Raw genomic sequence first — 21,789 nt, forward strand, 5'->3', positions numbered from 1 at the left:
GGAACAAACCTGCAGGCAATGTTTGTTTTGGTCGACGACAAGGTTGTCGGGGGCAATGAAAGGTTCCTATTTCACATCGTACTAAAAAACTAAGTATCAGGAAAGACTAACGTTTCTTTATTTAGTTTTAAAAGATCCACAACCAGAATCAAAATCAAAACCAAAACTATTGTCTTAACAGATAAGTTAAACCAGTTAACCTAGTAAAAAAAATATTTTTGTTTTTGAGTTCTTGTTTATGCTAAAGGTTTGAGAACGTTTCTTTTTTTTAATCAATTGAAGAGAAAACTGAACAGACAAATAAAACCCTTAAACCCTGACCCCGAAATATTCAATATAAGTATTAGTTCTTTTCCTAACCTTTCATTCATAACAAATGTCAAACAAGTCTTCTATGGCTTTCTGCTCGCTTCTGCTTCTACGAGCTACGACACACCGAAGTCTTCTTTCACTACAGTTTTATTTTTCATACGAGACGTAAACCGGACTGCAATGCGCATCGTTCCCCCACCACTACTCTTAGTGTGAATAGTCCCCAACCTCGACTTCGGTGTCGGTGTGGAGGGTGCCGTCCCGTTGATCCTAACCTAACTTTAGTCCCATGGGGTGGCGGGCTTCTTTCTGTGTTCCTCAAAATATCCAATATTTAATGTAGTGTGTTTCGTACAGTCTAAGGTTATCTTTTTACAAGATTTCCTTTCTATTTTTCTGTGAGTCATTAAGGTTGTCAAGATCTCCAATTATCGGTTGAATTATGCCTTACACATTTATTATTGGTCTTGGAGCACTGCTGCCGGTGTTGTATGCTTTTTTTCGATACTGGAGGAGGTAAGTAATGTAACAACCTGATTACCACGTAAATACATTTTTCAAATAAAGTAAGGTTGTAGACTGACTGCAGTATGCACATTTATTCCACTACAAATGTACGTTCATTTCCTCCTTTGTAGATCACATTTGAAGGTTAACTGCTGGTTTTGTGGATTGAATAATGTCATCCTCCAGAAATGTCGAGATGGATGGATGTGCAAGCACTGTGAACAATACAACGGTTTCAAATCGGTAATTTCTATCTCAAATACTCTTGACCTTGCTCCTTAAATGGGAATATAGATTGTACCTGCATTTGTTCAGGACGGTGATTACAACAGAGACATACCTGCACAATGGGAATCGTCACACCATGGAGGAGTTACGTTTTGCACAAGTCCAAAGCCCTACTCTAAACCATCCAATGGCTTGTGCGAGGACTGCAACAAAAATCAAGAAATGAAGGTTGCTCAACTGGCATCATTTCAACCAATCAACCCTAATAATTTTGACCAAGAAATAGAAAATTTCAGGTATGATATATGTTGTGTAATGCAATCTGTAGGCTTTTGCTTGTGTTTTACTTTCATAATTGTCTTTACAGCTACCATCTAGAGCGAGCATACCAGCTTTGTCCAACATGCGAATCAGTGCTGGAGGACACATTGTCTCTCAAAAAAACACACATTCTTGATATGAATTTACAGTTGACAGGGAAGCTGAATCAGAATCGAAGTTTTAAAGAACCTCGGGTGTGTATACTTTATTACCTGTATAGTGGATCTTTTGATTCTTTTATTCTTATCGTTTTGTATCTTTCCAGCAATTATTCAAGAAATCTATCGCTCAGACATCAACGTTCATGAACATCACAATTGCTATAGCTATTGCAGCATTTACTATTTCAACATTTTCATCTGACCATATCTTTTTTAAACCTATGAATTTTGATAGATATGTGGTCCATGCTCATTCCAAATCTTATCCTTTACCTTCAATATCAATTTTCATACAATCTTCTCCTATCTGTTTGAAAGAGGAAGTGAACACTCTTCCCCCCTCTCATACTTTTTCAAAGATTCTGATCAAGAATTTTGAGCCATACTTAAACTTAGTTGGCATTCATGTTGTACCATTGTGTATTGCTGGACTGACTTTGAAAGGACTATCAAGTTGGCACTCTGGTTTAAGACCATCTGCCTTCCTTTGGCTAGCATTTGCAGGAACTGTTTTCTTTCATGAACTGAAAAGTGAGCCTGATTATTTACAATTATCTCAGAGCCTCCAGGTAATGATATCAATATTTATATTTGTATTATGTTTTGCTAGAACTGAGTTAAAATGGTCTTGTACATTTTTTTTTATGCATCTAGGTCATCTTTTCTCTGCTGATTGTGGCTTTCTCATGGCAAGAGATGAATTCGCTGAAAGTGAAATTATCTCCACAAAAAAAACACAAAATCAACTCATCCAAGCCTTATAGGTTGGACAACATTTCTTTCCCTTTCTAATTTTTATAAAAACAAAAATGTTTTCTTTGTATTAACTTTTTCCTTTTCTGTACCCAAGGAAACCGGAAATCATCCGCCCAGTAGCCCAACCACCCTTAAATGCAACTCAACTTTACGCCCAACCACCATCACAAAGGCTATTACAACCAATTCTTAGACAAGAAACTACACCACTCGAAAGTCCAAGTTATTTGTCACTTCCTTCAAGATCTGCAAGTGTAATATCTTCTAGCAGAACACTCACATCGGCTGAGAGTTTAAATTTGTCTCGAACTGAGGACCTTCACAATGTTCTCTCTCAAGAGGACAATAGAAGTGATGCATCTGTGGACTCTGCATTCTCCAACCCCGACTCTATTACATTGGATGGTGCTGATTCATGTTATGGTTCGCAGCCATCTATATCAAGCAAGAAAAAAACATCCCAAGATGGAGATGTTCAAAGCCTCATTGAGACTCTATCAATAGGTTCTGCAAAAGGTAGACAAAATCATAGGGCATCTTCTGAAATTAAGGCAAAAATGTATGTTCCTGAGAAAAAGAGAAGTTCATTGTTGTGTCCTCCTAAACTGACTAACATTATGAATGAATCCAGAAGGTCTGGAATATGGAAGAATACTGGCAATAACTCTACATTAAATTCTTCATTTGTTTCTGCTGAGAAAGACATTATGAATGAATCCAGGAGGTCTGGTATATGGAAGAATACTGGTAATAATTCTTCATTAAATTCTTCATTTGTTTCTGCTGAGAAAGCAGACCCTGTCAATGAAAGTTTCACCCGATCAGTCTCACCAAGTGGGTCTGTTCATAGCCAAGCTACTATCCGGTCTGGTATAGAATCTGTGCGGAGTTTCTCTCCTCCATCATCTTTTCAACCTGTAGCTCCTCAATGGAATTTTTCATCACCTCAGAACATGTTATCAGTATGTGTACCTCATAATCCCTTGGTGGCAAATTCTGGATTTGGAAACATGGCATCTCCTGTTGCTTCTTCTCCCATATCACAAGTGATTTACACACCTTATGGGATGTACCATCAAATGGTCAACCAGTTTGGCAGCCCAGGTATGTTCATGATACCTCCCCAGTCCCCAGTTTTTACCAACAGATCTCCGAATTCAAGTTATGGTTCTCAATTTTCACCTCGGTCATTTAGCACCAGTTCTCGTTTCTGTGACTCTGACCATGACGCTGATTTTTCTCCAAAGTCAACCAAAGGCAAACTGAAAACTAAGTCTGCTTTGTCGACTTCCTTCTTGGAGTCAGTGTGGCAAAGTAGATATGCAATTATTTACACAACTTTGTGCTATTTGCTACTGGGCTCTGTGGTTTGTGTCTTTTCTTACAGTGGTCTAGCTACAACTACTATCTCAAAGGTTTTAAACTGGAAAGAAAGTTTGATGTCCTCAATCAGTTAAATAGTTAACATTGTTATGCACTCAGTTGGCTGTGCCATAATCACATTTAAGATTTTTCTTTTTTTAATAACACTACTAGTTTTTTTTTTGAGGGCCGATTTTGTATGGATTCAGTTTCTCATTTTGTACTTAAGGTTTTGATCATCATTTATAAGTGAATGCACTTATGTACTTGTCTTTTCACTGCCATTAACTGACTGACATTTGTGCTCACAGTTTTGTGATATTTGTGATAATATTGGATATTTTGTTATAACTTATTAATTAAACCTGAAGTCAGCTGTATAATAAAGGTATAGAATTAAGTTGTGTGACCTCAACTAGATAAAGTTGTAATTGTAAGAATATTTTTGGTTGGTAATTGTGGTAAAAATGATCGAATAAATAAATGCACATCTGCATTAATTTTTGTTGTTCAGTTCTGTTCCAGCTGAGTCATTTAAAAGCTGCTGCTGGGTACTTATGGCCAATCCTTCAGACAATGTACTCAAGTTATCTTGTGACCCAGGCTTCCTCTCCAAACGTTGAATTTCAGCCAAGGTACTGTGCCTTACACTGTATAGAAAATAAACAATAAAACCTAAAAGGAAATGAGAGGGAAAAAAAACATAAATGGATTACATCAATAATGTAATTAAGATAAATTACTGTGCTCATAGAGAAGATTGTTGATTGTACCTATCAGCAACCAAACACCAAATCTGGTCCAAGTTCTCCAATCCAACATCATCATAAGGCTCATATTGATAAAGATGCTGAGATAAGGTAAAAATGGCACAAGTGGTACCTAAAGAAATGCATTAAGTTTTTAAACGTATTGTGTCCAATGAACAAATTTGAAACATAATTTCACATAGAATTTACCCTGAATGTGTAAGTGTTGTGCTCCATCTTAGGTGAGCGAGGCTGGAGAGCAACGCACAGGGTGACCATGAGCAAGGATAGCACAATTCCGCCAGCCCAAGCGATCTTCATGTCCGATTGAATCTCATGAAGTCGCACCAGAAAGTAAGCGGCTGGTATGCAGATTATCACTGTAAGTAGAACCACCTTATTTACACGAGTTTTAAGAGTGTCTCTCCTGTTGGTCGCCACAACTTACGAAAAAGCAGCTGCGCCCCGGTTACCACCCAAGACGTGACAGAGGACGGCTCCCGAATCCTCTCGTAATTTAACACGGCCTTGAGGATGCTCCCCAAGGACATCCTGGTCATGTCGCCTGGCCGCGCCTCCCCGCGGTACCTGGAACGCCCACCCTTATTCAGGACTCTGTCGTGTACCTCGCGCGCGGTCGTCCGCACTCGGCCCGACCTTATCTGCACCACGCTGACGGCCACCATGATGTAGGCGGTGAGGGTCCCGATGGACATCATGTCGATCAGCTGCTCGAGGTTGAAGAGGAGCGCCATGCTGCTGGACATGAGCCAGGCCAGCAGCGTGGAGCGCAGGGACGTCCCGGTCCTGGAGCTGACGAGGGCCAGCGAGCGGACCAGCATGCCGTCGGCGGCCATCGTGAAGAGCACCCTGGGCAGCGGGAACATGGAGCCCACCATGCTGCTCGCCGCGGGCAGGGAAGTCCACAGTTAGACTAGACAGCCGTCTCCATGTCACGGTGAATGGAGTCGAGACACGAACCTGGTGATCATGGCGAACATGGCGCCAATGGTGACGATCCAACTGATCACCGGGAGGCCCACTTTTTCGAACGCCGACGGGAAGGGCGCGTTAAGGTCCTGCCGAGCACGCCTTTCAAGAGGGAGGTCAGAGAGAGTCGGGGTGGCTGACGGCCGAGACGCGGGAGGCACAGCCACGCACTTGCTCGTAGTAGGGCACCATCATGGTCACCACGACGGACACGGCCAGGTACACGACGAAGATGACGGCCAGCGTCAGCAGAATGGAGAGCGGGATGTTTCGCTTTGGGTTCCTGGCCTCCTCGCCGCAGGCCGTGATGGTGTCGAAGCCCACGTACGCGAAGAAGCATTTGGCGGCGCCGGACAGCACGCCCGGGACTCCGAACGGCAGGAAGCCCCCCGCCCCGGCGTGCTGCTCGGAGACAGTGGCGGGGATGTCCTCGCGCTCGATGCTCCAGTTGGCGACATTGGCTGTCAATTTGACACGAGTTCATATCAGACTAACCTGCTGGAAGGACAGGTGTTTGGCATCGGTCGTATTGAACTTGGCCTTACACGTGCAGGCGCCCGCCACCACGGTGACGAGGACGGTGAGCAGGTTGAGGAAGGAGCAGACGTTGTTGAACAGCGAGGACTCCTTGACGCCCAGCGCCAGCAGCACTGTGACCGAGACGTGGACGATATTGAACGAAATGTCGCGTAAATGTCATTATATGTTGAATGGACGTCGAGTGTGATGCCGCCGCAGACTCGAAAGACGTACCGGCGAGCAGCGAGATGAAGGCCACGGCCAAGAAGCCCGGGTACTCCGCGAGGAAGGAGCCTCGGAGAGGCACGCTGCGCATGCTCCACGTCCGAATGGCATTCCCGGTCACGACGTCAACGTAGTTGGAGAAGGCGCGAGAGACGCTCGCCGTGGCTGAGGGCGCGGCGGGGACTTTGAGTGTTTATGGACACAAGGGAGTCACGGGTGGCTAGCTCGCTTTTTCCCTTCATCACCCTACCTATGGCGTATTCCAGTATGAGGTTCCAGCCGACGAAAAAGGCCGTGAACTCCCCGACGCCCACGTAGGTGTACGAGTAGGCCGTGCCCGCGGTGGGCACCACGGCGGCGAGCTCGGCGTAGCACAGCGCTGCGCACCGCACGGGTCGGGTCAGGTGGGCTGGTGGGCCGGTCCGAGATCCATTGCTCACCGGGGGAAGACCATGGCTCACCGGCGAGCAGAGAGGCGATGGCGGCGATCAGGAAGGACAGCACGACGCCGGGCCCCGCCGTCTCGGCGGCGATCTGCCCCGCCAGGATGTAGACACCCGTGCCCAGGGTGGCGCCCACGCCCAGCAGCGTCAGGTCCATGAGGCTCAGGACGTTCCTCATCTTGCTCTCCTCGCGGCGCGGGTCGTCTGCCGGCGGGAAGGCTGCCTTGCGGCGGGACAGCCGCCCCCACGTCCGCTTCGCTGCCTGTCGTCACAATCGTGGTGGTCACCATCTCGGCGGCTCAGACCGTGCACACCGAAAACACCCAGGGAAGGACCTCACCCACCTCCATAACGCCAGACGACACAACCTCCTGAGGCCTCTCAGAGACGTCTCGTGTTTGTAAATATATGGCAGTTATCAAACTCTCAAACAGTTATCGAAGCTCCGCCCCCTGCAGTCCAGGCTCAATGTATTGTTGTCACCATTACTTTGAAATTTACGTTTATATTTTGGCGCCATTGTGGTTTGCGATTCCTTTTCGGACAATAGATTTCGCATATCTAATAGTGCGCTCGCTAAGTTTCTCATGAGATCGTGCCCTAGTCTCGCGGCAGGGCCGTGAATATCATCGGCTATCGCCCGCTGCCGAGAGATGGCGCCACTTAATTTGTTTTTGTTTGTTGTTTTCATCCACCCTTTCATTGGCCTTCAATGACAGTTGCTTGGTAGTTTTTTCGCTACATTGTCTGCTTGTATAACCAAACTCTAGAATGAGTGAGAGGGAATGAAATTTAGTTTCGGAACCACATGAACCAAAGTAAATCTCATATAGTATTAGGTACCTATCTTTTGAATGGAACATCATCATATTGTCTGCATCTCTTACATTGCCTCACTTTCATCTTCTGCTCACCCTACTGACAAGTAATTTTTATTTTATTTTAGATCCATACAAGTTCTTCAAACTCTTCTACAATGCTGGAAGAAGCGGAGCCTTTCCTTCCACCTGAGATCTTGTCAATGATTTTTGAGTATTTACCGGCATCTGATATTGCGAACTGTTCCTTAGTGTGCATTAAGTGGCGAGAAGAAATTAATCGCAATGAGTTATGGAGACGTCTCTGCCTACAGCGTGGTTGGGCAGAGATTATAGATCAACCAGAAGTTTGGAGTCAGACAACTTCAAGGGTCAAACCAAACTTCAAAGCTCCAGAACAAGAAGAAGGATCGAGGTTGTCTCCACTATGTTCCTGGCACATTGACTTTCTTCAATGTGCACACCTGTACAACAACTGGAAAAATGGCTACTATGCTGTACAAGAATTTGATGAAATAGTGTCAGAACAATTAGGCCATGTTCTTATCACATCAATGGACCTAAATCGTATGTATGTTGTACTAGGAGACGAAACTGGTGGTGTTACGATTTGGAAGCAAGCAAAGGAGAAACCCGAATTTTTGGAGTATGTTTCTTGTTTATTTTCGGATGCAGTCATATCTGAGATTTTCCTTGAAGGCACTTCTTTTGCAGTGATTCAGTTAGGTCTTTTACAGGTGTATCACAAGAATGACTCTGGGAAATATAGTTTATGTTATTTTAAGGCCATGATTGATAAAGCTCCTGAACTACCCCCATTGTCCCCTAGTGGCAATGACAAAGCCATAGATGATTGGTTTGTAGAAAACATATATGAGTATTTTGAGGAGGATGAGTTTCGATATGCTAGAGCATGTCCAGACCCTGTTGTGGCTTTTTGGGGTACAATTAAGTCAGTTGAAGTTTTGTCATTGAAACCTGGAGGAAACCTAAAATCATTGCAATTACCTTACGAAACATACAAAATTTCTGATGTTGCTCTTGGTTCCCATGCTAGTGTCATTTATGTTGCTCTTGAGAACAATGTTGTCGGTAATGTTATATTGGAATACAGCTTGGAAAAGGATGTTTGTGTAAAGCAGTTGAAGGATACCTCAACAATCATGCGTATTCATGTTAATTACAACTTTCTTGTCAGCGTTAATAAGCAAGGTATTTTCACAATATGGGATTGTGTAAAAGGAGGAAAACACTGTGTGCTTCCACCCTTAGGACTGACTTTCCAGGACACAAGTTTGGGTTTGTTCGGAGATTCAATATTGTACCAGTCTGGAAATACAATTGGGTCAGTATTGCACAGCACTGGTAAAATCCAATTCAATAAATTTGAGGTTGAACCATCCACAAAATTTCTTACCAAAGGAATGGGGGATCTATTCATCTTACGAAATGGAGAGGATGTGGAAGTATGGAGTTGGGTGGACAAAACTTGGAAGTATTGCATTAAGGGCATTTTGAGAAAGGATGATCGCTATGTAGCATGGTGTAATGATGCATGCATAGTGTTGTGGGGTTTCTATACCCCTCCCATACTAATATGGTTCTGGTAAATCTTGCGACTTGCCTGAGAAAAAAAAATGGTGTGCTAAGAAAACTAAAGAAAGAAATTTTGTAATCTTCTGTGATATACTATATCTTTAATTTCATTTAAATAAATTTATTCTTACAATTAAGAAATGATAAATTGTGACATCAAAGGCTGTTGTCTTCTAATTTATTTACTGTTTTGATTATCTGTGTTGTTGATTGTTTGTTGTGTTTTTTTTTTTCTTTTCACAAATATTTGTGATAAAGTAAAATCTTTCCTGTGTATGGTTTCTAAAATATTCTGTCTCCTGGTTACCTTTCAACTAAAATTTTTTGTTACACTTTTGTTTTGTTTTAGTTGTGTCTTTCTCTGTAAGATTCAATTGTAATATTAAAAAAGAAATTTATCAAAACTGGCGACTTTGTGGCACCCCACCCTCTTTGTTTGCTGTACGGACTGATCCCAGAGTGCAAGGATTTTGTCAAGACGACATCATTTTTATGTCATTGTCAAGATTTAGTCATTTTCGTTTTACGTTTTTATGTCATTTTGAGATCATTGGATGTCATATGATGTCAAAATGACGTCAAAACGAAAATGACCAAATCTTGACAATGACATCAAAATGATGTCATCTTGACAAAATCCGTTTCCCTGGGACGAAGCAGCACCAACCGCAGGCTATAGTGAAAGGGGTGGGCTGGCCGGGCCTCTCCGCGCCGCGCCTGCACCCCCGCGGCCGAAAGGGGCTGCAGGGGGACGAGGCACTTGGCGCCTCGCCCACCCCTCTACAGTCGCCCGTGGGAGCCCGCCGAGGCGCGGTCCGGTGTGAAATGGGACATCGCACCACTTCGCCGTCATCGACTCGATAGAGGCTCGACACACAGGCCGCCGCGGCCCTGCTTCCCCCATTACCGCCGGCCTTCATTGTCACTCCCGTATGCACCGGATGCGACCCGCGGACGTCACCTCTCTTCGCAATCGAAGGTCGCCGAGGCGAGGCGCTTTTGGGCCGCGGCCCGGCCGCATTCTCCTCTGGCGGGCGTGGTCCCCCGCGGTCCTGGTGGCGCCCGCTCGCGGCCCCCGCGGCCCGCCCGTCCAGTGCTCCGCGCACCGGGGAAGGACCAGGACCGCGCCGACGGAGCGCCTCGTCTGCTGCACCGCACCACCCGCACCCCAGCATGGCGCGGTACGTGCTCAAGTTGCCGCCGCTGCCGCAGATGGGGTACTACCAGGACGCGCAGCCGACCAGCCACCCTTTCCACCACAGCGTCCAGCCGTCGCCGCAGGTGAGTGAGTGAATGAGGCGTCCTGGCCGCCGGAAGTGCGTGTCTCTGCCGACCGGAAGTAGACGCGTTGCGGCAGCGGCAGCGTGAGTCGGTGCCGGTGCCGCGGCGGCCCGGTCAGCCTGCGAGGGTAGGCAGCGCTGTGGCGGCCGCACGGAGCGCGTGGCCTACCCTGGGCGCCTGTCGCTCGGTCCGCGGCCGCGGCCCGGGCCTTCCGGTGGCGCCGCTGCGTGTTCCGGACGGGCGCGCGGACGGGACGGTGTGGAGCCATGTGGAGCGCGGCCAGTGGTCACCTCTCGGGGGGTCCATAGCGAAACATGTCCGGAAGCTGCTGAGCGGGGCGGGGACGGGCGGGCGGCGTGGAGTGGAGTGGAGGGCGTTCGTCGCGATGGCGCGCGGCGGCCGCGGTATGGCGCGCACGCAGTGGGCCATGCCGGCGCGGTCGCGGGACCGCGTCAGTCACCAATACGGCAGCGGCCCGGGCGGCGGCGGTGCTCGGCGACGTGCTGTCGTGCCCTGGACACGGCCAAGCAGAGCCAGAAGCAGGCAGGCGCCGGCGCGCCCGAGCAGTGCGTGTGAGAGGTGAGCACCGGCACGCCGACGGAGACGGGGTTTCAGCTGTGGTATGCACATGTGTGTGTGTGTGTGTGTTTTGCAAGGTTCAGAATTACGCGCGTGCTCAGTGGTTCTTGTTTCGAACATTCCTGCTGTTTCACGTCATGTCTAGGAACTTTAGAACGTATGGGGCGCAGTTTGGATCATGTTGAACATGCGGTCGAGAAATGGGAATCGCACGCGTGTATTAGCGGGCTGGACGACGACGAATGGGATAGGTGGCTGAGGTGCGCGGCGACAGGAAGTGCGGCGGGGGCGGGAGGGGCCGGGGGCAATCAGCAGACCATTGTTCGTTTTGTGCAAGTACCCGCGGCGTTGGGGCGCGAGGACCGCGACACGTTACAAAGGAGCCGCCACGAGCTGTGTGTGTGTGAGTGAGGTATGTGGGCAAAAGCTATACCAAACGCGGTGGTTGTTGTTTCGATAAGGATAGAGCGATAGGGCGGTAAAAAGTGGAGATGGTGCGTCTATTTTTTTACAACCATGTCGTAAGGTGGCCGAATGTCGAATATGGGCGTCGCCCATACCGCACCAGCACGCGCGCGGGCATTCTTGCTGTTGAGGATTACCACTAGATAATGAAAATGGGAGACACAATCTAACTTGTTCCGGATGCTTTCCCTTTGGTTGCAACAACATGTCAAAAAATGCCTACGACATCCTAGCCGGGCTTCGAAAAACAAAAATCAAAAAAATAGAACCGCAGTATGCAAGCGGCGGGATGACGCCGCAAACACGAAAAGACAGAGGCGTTTGTCGCGTACGAGACACAGAGCCCAGTAATAACGGTGTGGTTTCTCTTGTCGCACTGACACCGCAAAGCCGCCGGGGAGGCGACTCGTCCGCGGGCGCCAAACATATCGGATGACGGGATAGTCAGTGGTGAATCGAGTGAAAAAGTGAAGCTGCAACCGTGTTTCCGAAAGGTAATGTGCGGCTTGTTGTCATTCATTATTTTTTGCGGGGGGGGGGGGTAACGTGTGAAAGTGATTGTGTGCGTTGTTCTACGATTTGTCGTTAAATTGTTCACCGGAGACTTGAAGAGTGAGTGCGTGTATGGTTTTCGTGTTGGCTGTAGTCGTCACTTCCTGACCGCCTCCCCTCCTCCTTTCCCCCGCGTCCCGCTGCTCTGCACCCTGGAGCCTGGAGCGGATCGGCACGGTGGCGATTGTGTGGAGGACTGTACCTTGTCAAATCGATTGTTCTCAAACTTGATGGCGCCAGTGGCACCCGAGGCGCCGGTGCCGACGCCGCCCGCGCGACTCGCGCCAGATAATCCCTCGGCACGCACAGTGCTCGCGGGGGTGTGGTGCGGTCCCCGGGTGGGGCGCCGTGGGGACCCATCAACGCGTCGCTCCTCGCGCCCCTCCCGCGCCCGCACTCCAAGTGCTCGGCGCACGCGAAGCACGCCACGCACCCCACGACGGCAACTTGTTGACAAAATGTTCCTTTCCCCCTCCAGATACGTTCTACCAGTTTAGGCCCTCCTGGTTCTCGACCGAAGGCTTCCCTGGCCATGGGGGGTGGCGCGGGCCGCGGGGGCGGCTGCGCCGGGGGTGGGCCCGGCAGCAGCGACGAGGACACGGGCGGCGGCTGTTTCGAGGGCCTTCGCGTTCGACGGGGACCTCGCGGCCGGCGCGCCCGCGGGGCCAAGGGGACCCACTCGCTGACTCTGGAGCACGACGCAATCAAGTTCACGGCCCCGCAGCTCGCCCGAGCTGACGCCGTGCTCGCCGACATCATCCGAGACGACTTACCGCTGCAAGGTGAGTGTTGACCTCTAGCAGGGTCGCCGTCGAAGGGAACGTCCTTACTAACCGATGTTTGTTCTCGCTTAGGTGACGTGGCCCCCGGCGTGGAGGCCGTTTGCGAGCGGCTGGTGCAGCGACTGCTCTGCGCCGTCGGGGCCGCGGACCCGCGTTTCTCCTCCAAGTACCTCGTGTGCCTGGACCGCCGGACGTCAGGCGAGGTGAGTTCCCGCACCACCCCTTGCGCGGTCGCGTTACGTTTACAATTGTGCTGTTTGTGTCGGTGACCTGAGCCGCCTGTCTGCAGAGCGAGGGCCTCACCCTGGAGTACCTGGTGCGCCTGGACGCGCTGTCCACCCCCGCGCTCTACCCGGGAGACCCGGCGGCGCCGTGCCGCGTCCTAGAGGGCGCCGCGCAGGAGGCCGTGCCGCAGGGCTACGCCCGCCTGCGCATCAGCCCCTCCGGCATGGAGCAGTGGGCCGAGTTCCTCAGTCCGAACGGCTTCATAAGGAGGTGGGTACACTCACACAGAGAAATGGCGCTCTTCGCGTTCGGGCTCGAGGACTGTGCGTCATGGAGCTTCCAATGTCCCCAGGGACAAGGTGCAGGAGCGCTTTGTGGAGCTGCTGGCCGCTGCCGCGGCGCCCGTCTCGTCGCCGGCGGCGAGGCCGTCCAAGCCTCCGGTCGGGGGCGTCCCCCTGCCAACCCCCGCGCCCCGCGGACCTCGCGGGCCACACTCGCCCCTGCAGGTGGACGAGTCCCGGCTGTGCGGCGCGCCGGGCAAGGTGGTCGACGCCGCGGTCCTGGCCGACCTGCTGTCGCTCCCCGCCGACGGCCAGCTGTTCCTCGCCTCGGGCACGGACCGGTACCCGGACCCCCGGGACGCGCGCATCGCCATCGTGGAGGGCTCGCCCTGGGTGCGGCTCCGCCTCGGCCTGACGCGCGACGTGCTCGTCAAGCTGGTGCTCGGCGTCGGCGTGGACCGCTGGCCGCGCGGCTCGGACCTGCCTGCGCGGGTTCCGCTCACGCACCCGGACTGCCTGCTGTACCAGCACGTGGCCACGACGGGCTGCTTCCTGGTGGCGAGCGGGCCGCCGCCGCTGCTGCGCTGCGACGACCGGCCGTGCACCTGGCAGGTGTGGGCGCCGGGCGCCGAGGCGGGGCTACTGCGCCACTTCGGGCCGCGGAGCGCCGTGTCGCGCGCGCTGCGGGGGCTGGGCGCCGTGCGCCGCGCCCTGGCCCTGCGCGCCGTGTCCAGGCACGCGCTGCGCTCCCTGCTGCTGTGGCGCCTCGAGGACGGCGGCCTGGACGAGGGCGACGCGGACCAGCACATGGGCCGGTGGCTGCCCGCCAGCGCGCCCTTGCACGTCATCGCGGTCTTGGACAGGCTGGTGAGCTATTTGACCTGTTTTGCGAGCACCCCGCGCCTGAACAGACAGCCCTACAGGTGCTTTATGAACATTCTGGCAGGTGTGCGTGCTGCGCGGGGCGAGCGAGCGCAGCTACCTGTTCCCATCGCTGCACCTGCTGACCGCGAGCGCGCGCCAGGGCGCTCCCCTGTCCGAGGACGCCCTCCTGGGGGACGCCGCCGCCCTGGCAGCGTTCTTGCGACGCCTGCACGTCGACTGCTCGGCCGCGGCCATCCCGCAGAGCCTCGGACACGGCGGCGCTCACGGGGAGCCCCGGCGGGGATCCCAGGAGGTAAGTAAATATTTTGGTGTGAAAGTTCGTGTGAAAGTAAACGTTCATTGAGTTATAATGTACCAGGTGGCTGTACAGTCTAACTACAGGAGTGCGCGGGGTTAATCAGCCACCTGGTATTTGTTTACATTTTGGAGTGACGTTTTCTTTCGTTCTTTCGTGTTTTTTGTTGTTTTTTTTGTCTTTATTTTCTCGTTTTGTTAGTTGAGACAGATTTTTGCCATAACTTTTGTTTGGATTTTTCTTCAACTTTTTTGAAATTTATTATTTTTTGACTTGTGGCAGATTTTTTGTGACCTTTTGTATTGCGTACTCCCATCTCCCAAAGTGGCCGCACTCCCTTTAGACAAATTTTTGCCATGATTTCTGTTATGATATTATTTTTGACTTTTTGTGTTACCTTTGACTTGAGTGACATTTATTTGTGACTGATATTTTTGCTTTGGGAAGCGTGCGAACATGTTTTGGAATGTTTGAAGATTCGGTAACTTTTACTTCTATTTAGTGTGACTTTTCTTTGATTATTTCACACATTTGGACAGATTTTTTCATTGACTTCTGTTTTGAGTTTTCTTTTACTTTTTCCAACTAATTCTTACACTCCTCAACTTCTGTGACTTTCTTTTGAGATAGAGATTTTTTGTGACTGTATTGCATACTCCCATTTCCCAAATTGGACGTACTCCTTGGAAAATACTTATATTTCTTTCAGTTTGTTCAAAATTTTGCGATTAGCGAACATCTTTTTAGTCTTGTCCAATTGTCCTGTCAAATAAGGAAAAACTTTCTTCAGTTTTCTGTCTGCAGTTAAGATTTGGAGAACACGTTGAGAAATTATCTTTCTAGCCCATTTTTGATAAGTTTCTAATGTTGTCAAACAAAGGTGATGAGATGAGGGCTTAAGAAGTACGCTATTCTAGGTTTGTTATCTAAAAGCTATTTTATTGAGCTACTTTAAACAGCTGTCAACAGGTTACCAAATAATTACACAACCACATGGTTTCAAACAACATGATCAAGCAGTCTTGGAACTATTTTTCATATTATCAATGTTAAAGCACATGATCAGATTGGCCTTAGAAAAGGTAGCAGGTTACAACAATACAAAGCACGTCCTCTAAGTTTATATTCCCTCCCTTGGGCACCACAACTGTAGCTCTTTTAGAAATGAAAAATTAAATTAAAAATAATAAATAAATTACGTAATATACTCCTTGGCCATGAAGTGATAAGATCCAGTTGCGAGTAGATGTTCTCATGCAAAGTCTCAAACAAGACACCAAACAATACCGAACTTAATTAAACAAACTCCAATGGAAGCACCCTCACTCTTCTTCCACTTGACATAGGAGTCCGGTGCGGATTTGATAGTTGAGTGGTGCCTGTGCAGGCCTCTCGAAGTGGTCCAGGGCCACTGGCGGCGGACTGACGCCGTTGTCGTTGACGAGCTTCACCCCTCCGAGATGATCGACCTCCCAATCACGGAATGTCTCCTCTGGGGTGAGCGGTCCGGGACGCTGCTGCGGTGACCTCGCCAGGCGCCCGGGTCTGGGCGGTAGGCCGGGCAGGTCGTCGTTGTCGCGGGGGCCCATGAAGTAGTCGTCAGGGAACACGGTGATCACCTGGCGCACGCGCACTGGCCGCCCTGGCCGCGCATACCGGACAAAAGTTAAGATGCCTCGGCGAACCGCCCTGAGGTATTCCTCGTAGTTCAACATTGTGGTGCGTTCTGCCACTGCGATGTGTTCTCGACGACAGGAGACGACGGACTGACCGAGCCGCCCTGGATGCAGGGTGCAGCATCCCTTTGATGCGGCCCCTCCCCCACCCCCCGCACTCGGCCCCGGCCGGGCTAGAAGGGTAGGAGAGAGACGGGTGGGGGCGGAGGATGGCACAAAAGAGCCGCCCGCCCCTGCCTGCCCCCTACCAGCAGAGGCCGCCGGCCTCGCGCCCCTGGCCCCGGCGCATTGTCTCTGCAGGGCGGGCTTTAGTCCCCAGGGCGGGCCGCAGTGGACGTTAGCGTCGTCGGCGGCGGCGCTCGGGGTTCGGCCGGCACCGGCACCTTCGGGAGGGGCTGTCGGTGGCGCCTGCACGATTACGAACGTTGGCTTCATATGAGAACCGCTCTCGAAATTGTACATCCCGGGCAGGAGACGGGTCCGCGGACGGGTGGGTCCGCGGCCGCGGGAGGTGCACCGTCATCGTAGTGTAGGCCCTGGAACCACTTGGATGTTCCAAAGGGATCGGACGGGTCCAAGCTCGGTGGGTGCCACATGGACGGGGCAGGGCCTCGGCCGCCGTGCTAGGATCTGGCTCGCGTCGTCGGTCTGACGACGGGGGCTCGGCCGTCGGAGCCACGTTCAAGACGACGCTTGATCCGCTCGGTTCACAATGACACTGCAGGCGTCGGCGCAGTTCCGCGATGATCGCACACGGCTCGCAGACTGACCGCGCATGGTGCGCAGGGTCCCCGTCCACGGCGCCCTGCTCCTCGGCGCGGCTCGGAAGCTCCTCCATGTTGCTTACGGCGCGGTGTACTGATTGCGAATATCAGCCGCTCCTCTCGACGACGACCTTCTCGCTACGAGACAAACGGACCGACTGAGGTGCTCTGGGTGCAAAAACCTTGATAGCGACCGCCTCCGCACCAACTCCCTCTGTCGGCGTCGGTTGCTGGATGTCATAATCCCTGCAGGTACTTCGGGGGCTCGGACCGTCGGCACCGTGGCCGCCGAAAAAAATAAAATAAACAGTCTAATAAATGTGTCACCCCGTCTCTGACTACCCCTGCAGAGCTGGACCTTTTGGCCGGGCGAGGATGCGGCTGCTGGCGACAGTTGGACGCGCCTGGAGGAAGTGCTGCTCCCCGCCTGGAACGGGGCCGTCAAGGACAGCGCACCCCCTGCAGCCACGAGGTGAGGGGCAGGACGACGCCGGGTGCTCGTCCGAGAACACCCCCCCCCCGCACGTAACTAAATAATTACACTTTTTTCTGTGCAGGTCGCGCCGCCTGGGCTTCCGCGTGCCTAGCGGCGGCTCTGGCCCCGCGGGCCCGGCCGCGGAGACGGCGCACTTCACGCCGAGGCAGCTGCAGTACATCGGGGCGCTGCTCCGCGGCCTGCTGCTGTGCCGCGCGATGCGCATCGAGGTGCGGGCTGCTCCTCTCGTCATCGCCAAGTACTGCTCGGGCGCGACTCGACTGGTTTGACACTCTGCCGTTTGTCACGCAGGGGCCGTCGACGCACTCCTGGTTCCCGGGGACCATGCGGCGCCACCCGTTCGCCACGCTGTCGTCGGCGTCCTCGACCGGCACGTTGCGCTCCAACAGCTCGGACGGCTCCGACCCCAAGAAGGTCCCAAGCGACGCGGCCGTGACGCCGGACGCAGAGGACGTCGCGTGCCTCGTCGCCGTGGTGCTGGAGCAGGCCAGGACGCACGCCCTCGCCGTGAGTGCCCGCCACACCGTGGTGACCCTGACCCCGCCGCCGAGCAGGACCATCGCTCTTATGACCCGGGTGTGCTCTGCAGAGACGCGGCTCCCTCGGCGACGCCCGCAGTCGGTCCGGCCGGTCCCCGAGCGCCAGCGGCGACAGCCCCCAGCGGCGGCGACGGCGCGCCTCCAGCGGTAGCGCGGCCAGCGGCGGAGGCGAGCATGCCCGCGGTCGCGGCCGCGCTAACCGCGCCCGGGCGGACAGCGTGTTCCGCCGCAGGTACAACGCGGCCGTGGACCTGCTCCTCGAAGCGGTCAGTGAGTCAAGTATCGGCCATTACAGTGCACAACACCAACACGCGAGGCTTACTGGACCGTTTCTCCGTAGATTCGGTCCGACCCCGGGGTGGTCCTGCCCGCCGATGACGCGGCGCTGGTGGGCTGCGTGCTGCGGTGGCTGCTGGCGAGCGCGGACCGCGCGCCCCGCGCCCTGGCCGCGCCCCTGCGCCGCTACCTACGCGCGCTGGCCCAGGCCGCGCACCGCACCGCGGGGCTGCACTCGCTGTGGGCCGCGGCGCGCGAGCGGGGGCGCGACGAGCTGGCCGCACTCGCGGCCCTCTGCCGCCTGGTGGACCAGGGCCGCGCGCAGCCCATGCACGGCGTGGTGGAGGCCGCCGACAAAGGCTGGGAGTGGGCGCGCTGGTTGCTGCGCCTGAGCGGTCGCCTTCCCGGCGGGGTGCACGCCGTCCTGGCGCCAGCCCCCGGCCGCGTCCTGCGGTTCTCCCTGCCCTGCGACTCGCTGCCCGCCCGCTGGCAGAACCGCCCCGGTGGTGCTGGCGCCGACGACGACCTTAGACAATCCCGCTCGCGCTCCGGCTCGTGCGGCAGGACCAGCAAGGGGTCGTCTACGAGCAGCACCATGACGCCGGCCGTGGCCAGAGTCTACCGCGCGGCGCTGGCGATCGGGCCCAGGTCGCCGTCCGGGTCCGAGGCCGAGGAGGATGAGACGTGGGAGCCGCTGCACGGCCGTCTGAGACAGGCCTCGCCGCTCTCCTCCCTGCTCATGCAGCGCCACCGCCAGGGTCTCCACCGCGCTATCGGGGACCTTCTCCCTGCCCTGCTCGCCATGCACAAGTTCTCGGTAAAACTGTCTTACTGATGTGCTTTGAAACGGGGATTTCATGCTTCTTCTACTCAATGTGGCCTCTCTTGTCCAGCTGGTGCAAGAGGCGGCATGGACGCTCCCCGAGCCGCACCGGACAGAGGCCCTGGACGGCGTCGCTCGCATCGCTCGCAAGTCCCGGCGCAGGTCCGCGGCCCGCTCCAGGATCACGCCGACATCCACCCTGCGCCGCGACGGCCAGGGCTCGGCGAACATGGAGGCCGAGGCCGAGGTGTACCGCGTGACGGACGAACACGCGCTGGGTGCTGGCACCGCGCTCGACGCGGAGTCCCCGGAGGACAACGAGTCCCTGACCGAGGCGGACCGCCACCTGGAGCAGGAGCTGCGCCGCATGAAGATGGCCGAGTCCCTGATCGGAACCTGTCGTGCCGCACGGGTGCCATCGCACCTCGGGGTGAGAACGATAACAAGCAGACCTGAACCTGAAACGTTGAAACGATTCTGGCGAGATTTCCAACAACTAACGTCTTCGAGGCTGTTTTTGTTTCAGGTGGAACTTGCCTCGATGTTCGACGACCAGCCAGGCTCTGGAGTTGGGCTCCGGTCGGGGTCCCGGACGGATCTCGAGGCCCCGGTGCACCCGACGTCCCTCTCGACGTCCTACCCACCTCAGGCGGACGGCCAGTACGGCTTCCTCGAGCAGACGCACGACCGCCAGCTCAGGCTGGGGCCACCCCCGGGCCATCCGGGCTACCCGACGCAGATACCCAGCCAAAAGGTTCGCTCGCCGGCTAAGAAGAGCGACAGCCACAAGAAGAGGGAAGCTCTGACCAAATTGTAGGCAGATGATCACGGATTGAGCGCCCAACGTGTTGAATAAGTTGCCTACCTCGACGGCGGCCGGGACCCTATCGGGCGTCGAATGGGTTGCCTACCTCCCCGGTGGATAGACCACACCACGTATACGTCGCAACGGGCAGCAAAAAACATAAACACTAACCCCCGTTGCCCACAACTGCGATTATTTTTTTTTTGTGCTTGCAACTTCAGCGAGCATGAATTAAAATATAGCCATGTGTCTATGTCACATATTTATCGAGCGTGCTCCTTCCTTTTGCTGTGTTGTCGGCTTATTTCTGCGCGCATATGTTTCGCTTCTCTTCGTTTAGTGACGGACTATCTGTCCGCAACCAAAACACTCATTTACATGCGGCGATCGCCGCAAACGTGCAAAAACCGATGGTCCGCGGAGGGAGGCAATGAACCTTGCGGCCGGACCGGCCGGCCCCGCCATCCCCATTTGCAGCAGAGGGGAGTTCATCCACCTCCTTGGTTCGCTGGCCGAAAAAGAAGAGAGAGAAAAAAATGGCATAGCATCGACCCTTCATATTGCCGCAGTAGGAATCACTTTTTGTGACGAAAAAAGTTCTTTCTTGAAAAGGAAACGTGGGTTTTTGAGTGGAAAGGAATACGAAAAGAAGCTTGTATCGTTACACTGGACCCGACGGAGCACAATCCGGAAGGACTATAAAATTCGCTTTGTCGGAAAGGGAAAAAATCTGCGCACAATTCTTGGGCTTTTATTAGCATTTTTTTTACTGCGACAATCGCAACGCCGCGTAAACCGATCTATGTAAAAATACACAGTAGCGTGTGGACTTATAACGTAGTAACTTTTGCAAGTAGACCAAAATTTTAAAGTCACATTTATTTTGTTTTTTATTTTTTTCTTGATGCTCCAAGGTGGAGTTGGTTCCGGCTGTCCTATTCTGATCGGATTATCGTCGGCCACCGTCGTTGTGCAAACAGGCTGACCACGGCAGCCACCACTTCCGTTCCCAAGCCACCCCCTCCCCCTCCTGCTCGTCGACTCTGCCCTAATCCTCGTGCATACACCGCAGAAACGTCGCGTCAGGAAGCTTTTGTATATTTTCTGCTTGGCCGTATATTTTTCCCTTCCTCGCGTCACCAGTGCCACTGCTGGCTGCGCCTCCGCCCTCCACAGCGCGGGCACTTACCTGCCTGCGCCCGGCGGGCTCGCCTCGCACCGCGCCGCGCCGCCCCGCTCGGCTGTCTCACCCCTTTCGGCAATAATCTGAGATTACACACCGTGGAATGGTTCGCGTGCCGCGAGGGGCTCAAGGGTGGGGAGGGAGGGTCGCGTCGCCTCGCGCCCGGCACGTGGGTGGAGCTTGTCTGCGTCTCCCAACACATTCAGCCACTATTTTTCTGAAATTTTAAGTTTGGAGTAGCGTCTCCTTAAATCCTATCCCCCTTTCCCTCCCAAAGACTGCAACCGGCAGCACCCGAAAAATAATAAAAAGGAATCTTTTCTTTAGCCCCGTCGCTTTTGCGCAGCCACCGAGGAGGGGGCCCGCCAGAAAAAAGGGATAAGGCCGTCGTAGCGAAATATCGTCGAAGCGCACAAAAAAGTAGTGAGATATCAGTCACCGGGACACACGGCGGCGGTGCGGGCGTGTGCGTCCTCTGTGGGGGAGGGACTTATTTTTTTTAGACAGATATCTGGCATCTTTTTACCCCAATCCGTTTCTCACGGCGAACGCAACCCTGTCGGCACAATGCTCTTGCGCCCGGGGCCCCCACCACCCACGGGGACCGTGCTCTGAGCTGAGCTGGGGCAGTCGGGCGGAAGGGACGAGTCGGATTTGGCCGGAGAAGCGACTATGGGGATTGACACGGATCGGACACTGATTCCCTCAGCGGGCGACGACGTATGCGGCATCTTGCGCGAATCGCCCGGCGGGTTGAACCGAATTGTATAGGGTGACAATTATTTTCTCTCAAGAAGTATCTGGTCTTTGCACGTCTGCCCCCACATTTTCTAGAGCTCTGGACAACTTATCTTGAGACAGAGATTTCAGTCCGCTCCAAAAGTGCAGCCCTACC

At 53.4% G+C, this 21,789-nt stretch overlaps 3 protein-coding genes and 1 long non-coding RNA gene across 7 annotated transcripts; 3 read left to right on the forward strand and 1 right to left on the reverse strand.

Annotated features, from left to right (window-relative positions):
- Positions 1–520: 520 nt before the first annotated feature.
- LOC113218267 (uncharacterized) lies at positions 521–4,147 on the forward strand. The gene is made up of 7 exons (XM_026438542.2): positions 521–828; positions 951–1,062; positions 1,135–1,343; positions 1,415–1,562; positions 1,634–2,098; positions 2,184–2,293; positions 2,380–4,147. Exons 1-7 carry the CDS (start codon positions 755–757, stop codon positions 3,740–3,742), a joined length of 2,481 nt encoding a protein of 826 aa, XP_026294327.1. The 5' UTR covers positions 521–754; the 3' UTR covers positions 3,743–4,147.
- Positions 4,148–4,233: 86 nt separating this feature from the next.
- On the reverse strand, positions 4,234–5,057 carry LOC113218276 (uncharacterized). Its single transcript, XR_008011925.1, has 3 exons — positions 4,845–5,057; positions 4,421–4,776; positions 4,234–4,322 (listed from the first exon to the last, which is right to left on the reverse strand). It is a non-coding gene; the product is annotated as an uncharacterized LOC113218276 (long non-coding RNA).
- Positions 4,652–9,391, forward strand: LOC113218287 (uncharacterized). Of its 3 annotated transcripts, none has more exons than XM_052273802.1 (2): positions 4,652–4,778; positions 7,520–9,391. In XM_052273802.1, exons 1-2 carry the CDS (start codon positions 4,764–4,766, stop codon positions 8,999–9,001), a joined length of 1,497 nt encoding a protein of 498 aa, XP_052129762.1. In that variant the 5' UTR covers positions 4,652–4,763; the 3' UTR covers positions 9,002–9,391. The 3 variants fall into 3 exon arrangements, with proteins under 3 accessions (XP_052129762.1, XP_026294362.1, XP_026294369.1); XM_026438577.2 differs by lacking the exon at positions 4,652–4,778 and adding an exon at positions 5,053–7,412; XM_026438584.2 differs by lacking the exon at positions 4,652–4,778 and adding an exon at positions 5,053–7,391.
- Positions 9,392–10,097: 706 nt separating this feature from the next.
- Positions 10,098–20,577, forward strand: LOC113218081 (uncharacterized). Of its 2 annotated transcripts, none has more exons than XM_052273800.1 (13): positions 10,098–10,268; positions 12,343–12,646; positions 12,719–12,849; positions 12,936–13,141; positions 13,224–14,019; positions 14,099–14,329; positions 17,123–17,244; positions 17,330–17,477; positions 17,560–17,775; positions 17,858–18,073; positions 18,148–18,900; positions 18,977–19,336; positions 19,433–20,577. In XM_052273800.1, exons 1-13 carry the CDS (start codon positions 10,161–10,163, stop codon positions 19,721–19,723), a joined length of 3,882 nt encoding a protein of 1,293 aa, XP_052129760.1. In that variant the 5' UTR covers positions 10,098–10,160; the 3' UTR covers positions 19,724–20,577. The 2 variants fall into 2 exon arrangements, with proteins under 2 accessions (XP_052129760.1, XP_052129761.1); XM_052273801.1 differs by lacking the exon at positions 10,098–10,268 and adding an exon at positions 10,642–10,847.
- Positions 20,578–21,789: the final 1,212 nt, after the last annotated feature.

This window comes from Frankliniella occidentalis, unplaced genomic scaffold, assembly GCF_000697945.3.
Source record: "Frankliniella occidentalis isolate FOCC.00 unplaced genomic scaffold, Focc_3.1 Scaffold303, whole genome shotgun sequence".
Classification (NCBI taxonomy): Eukaryota; Metazoa; Arthropoda; class Insecta; order Thysanoptera; family Thripidae; genus Frankliniella; species Frankliniella occidentalis.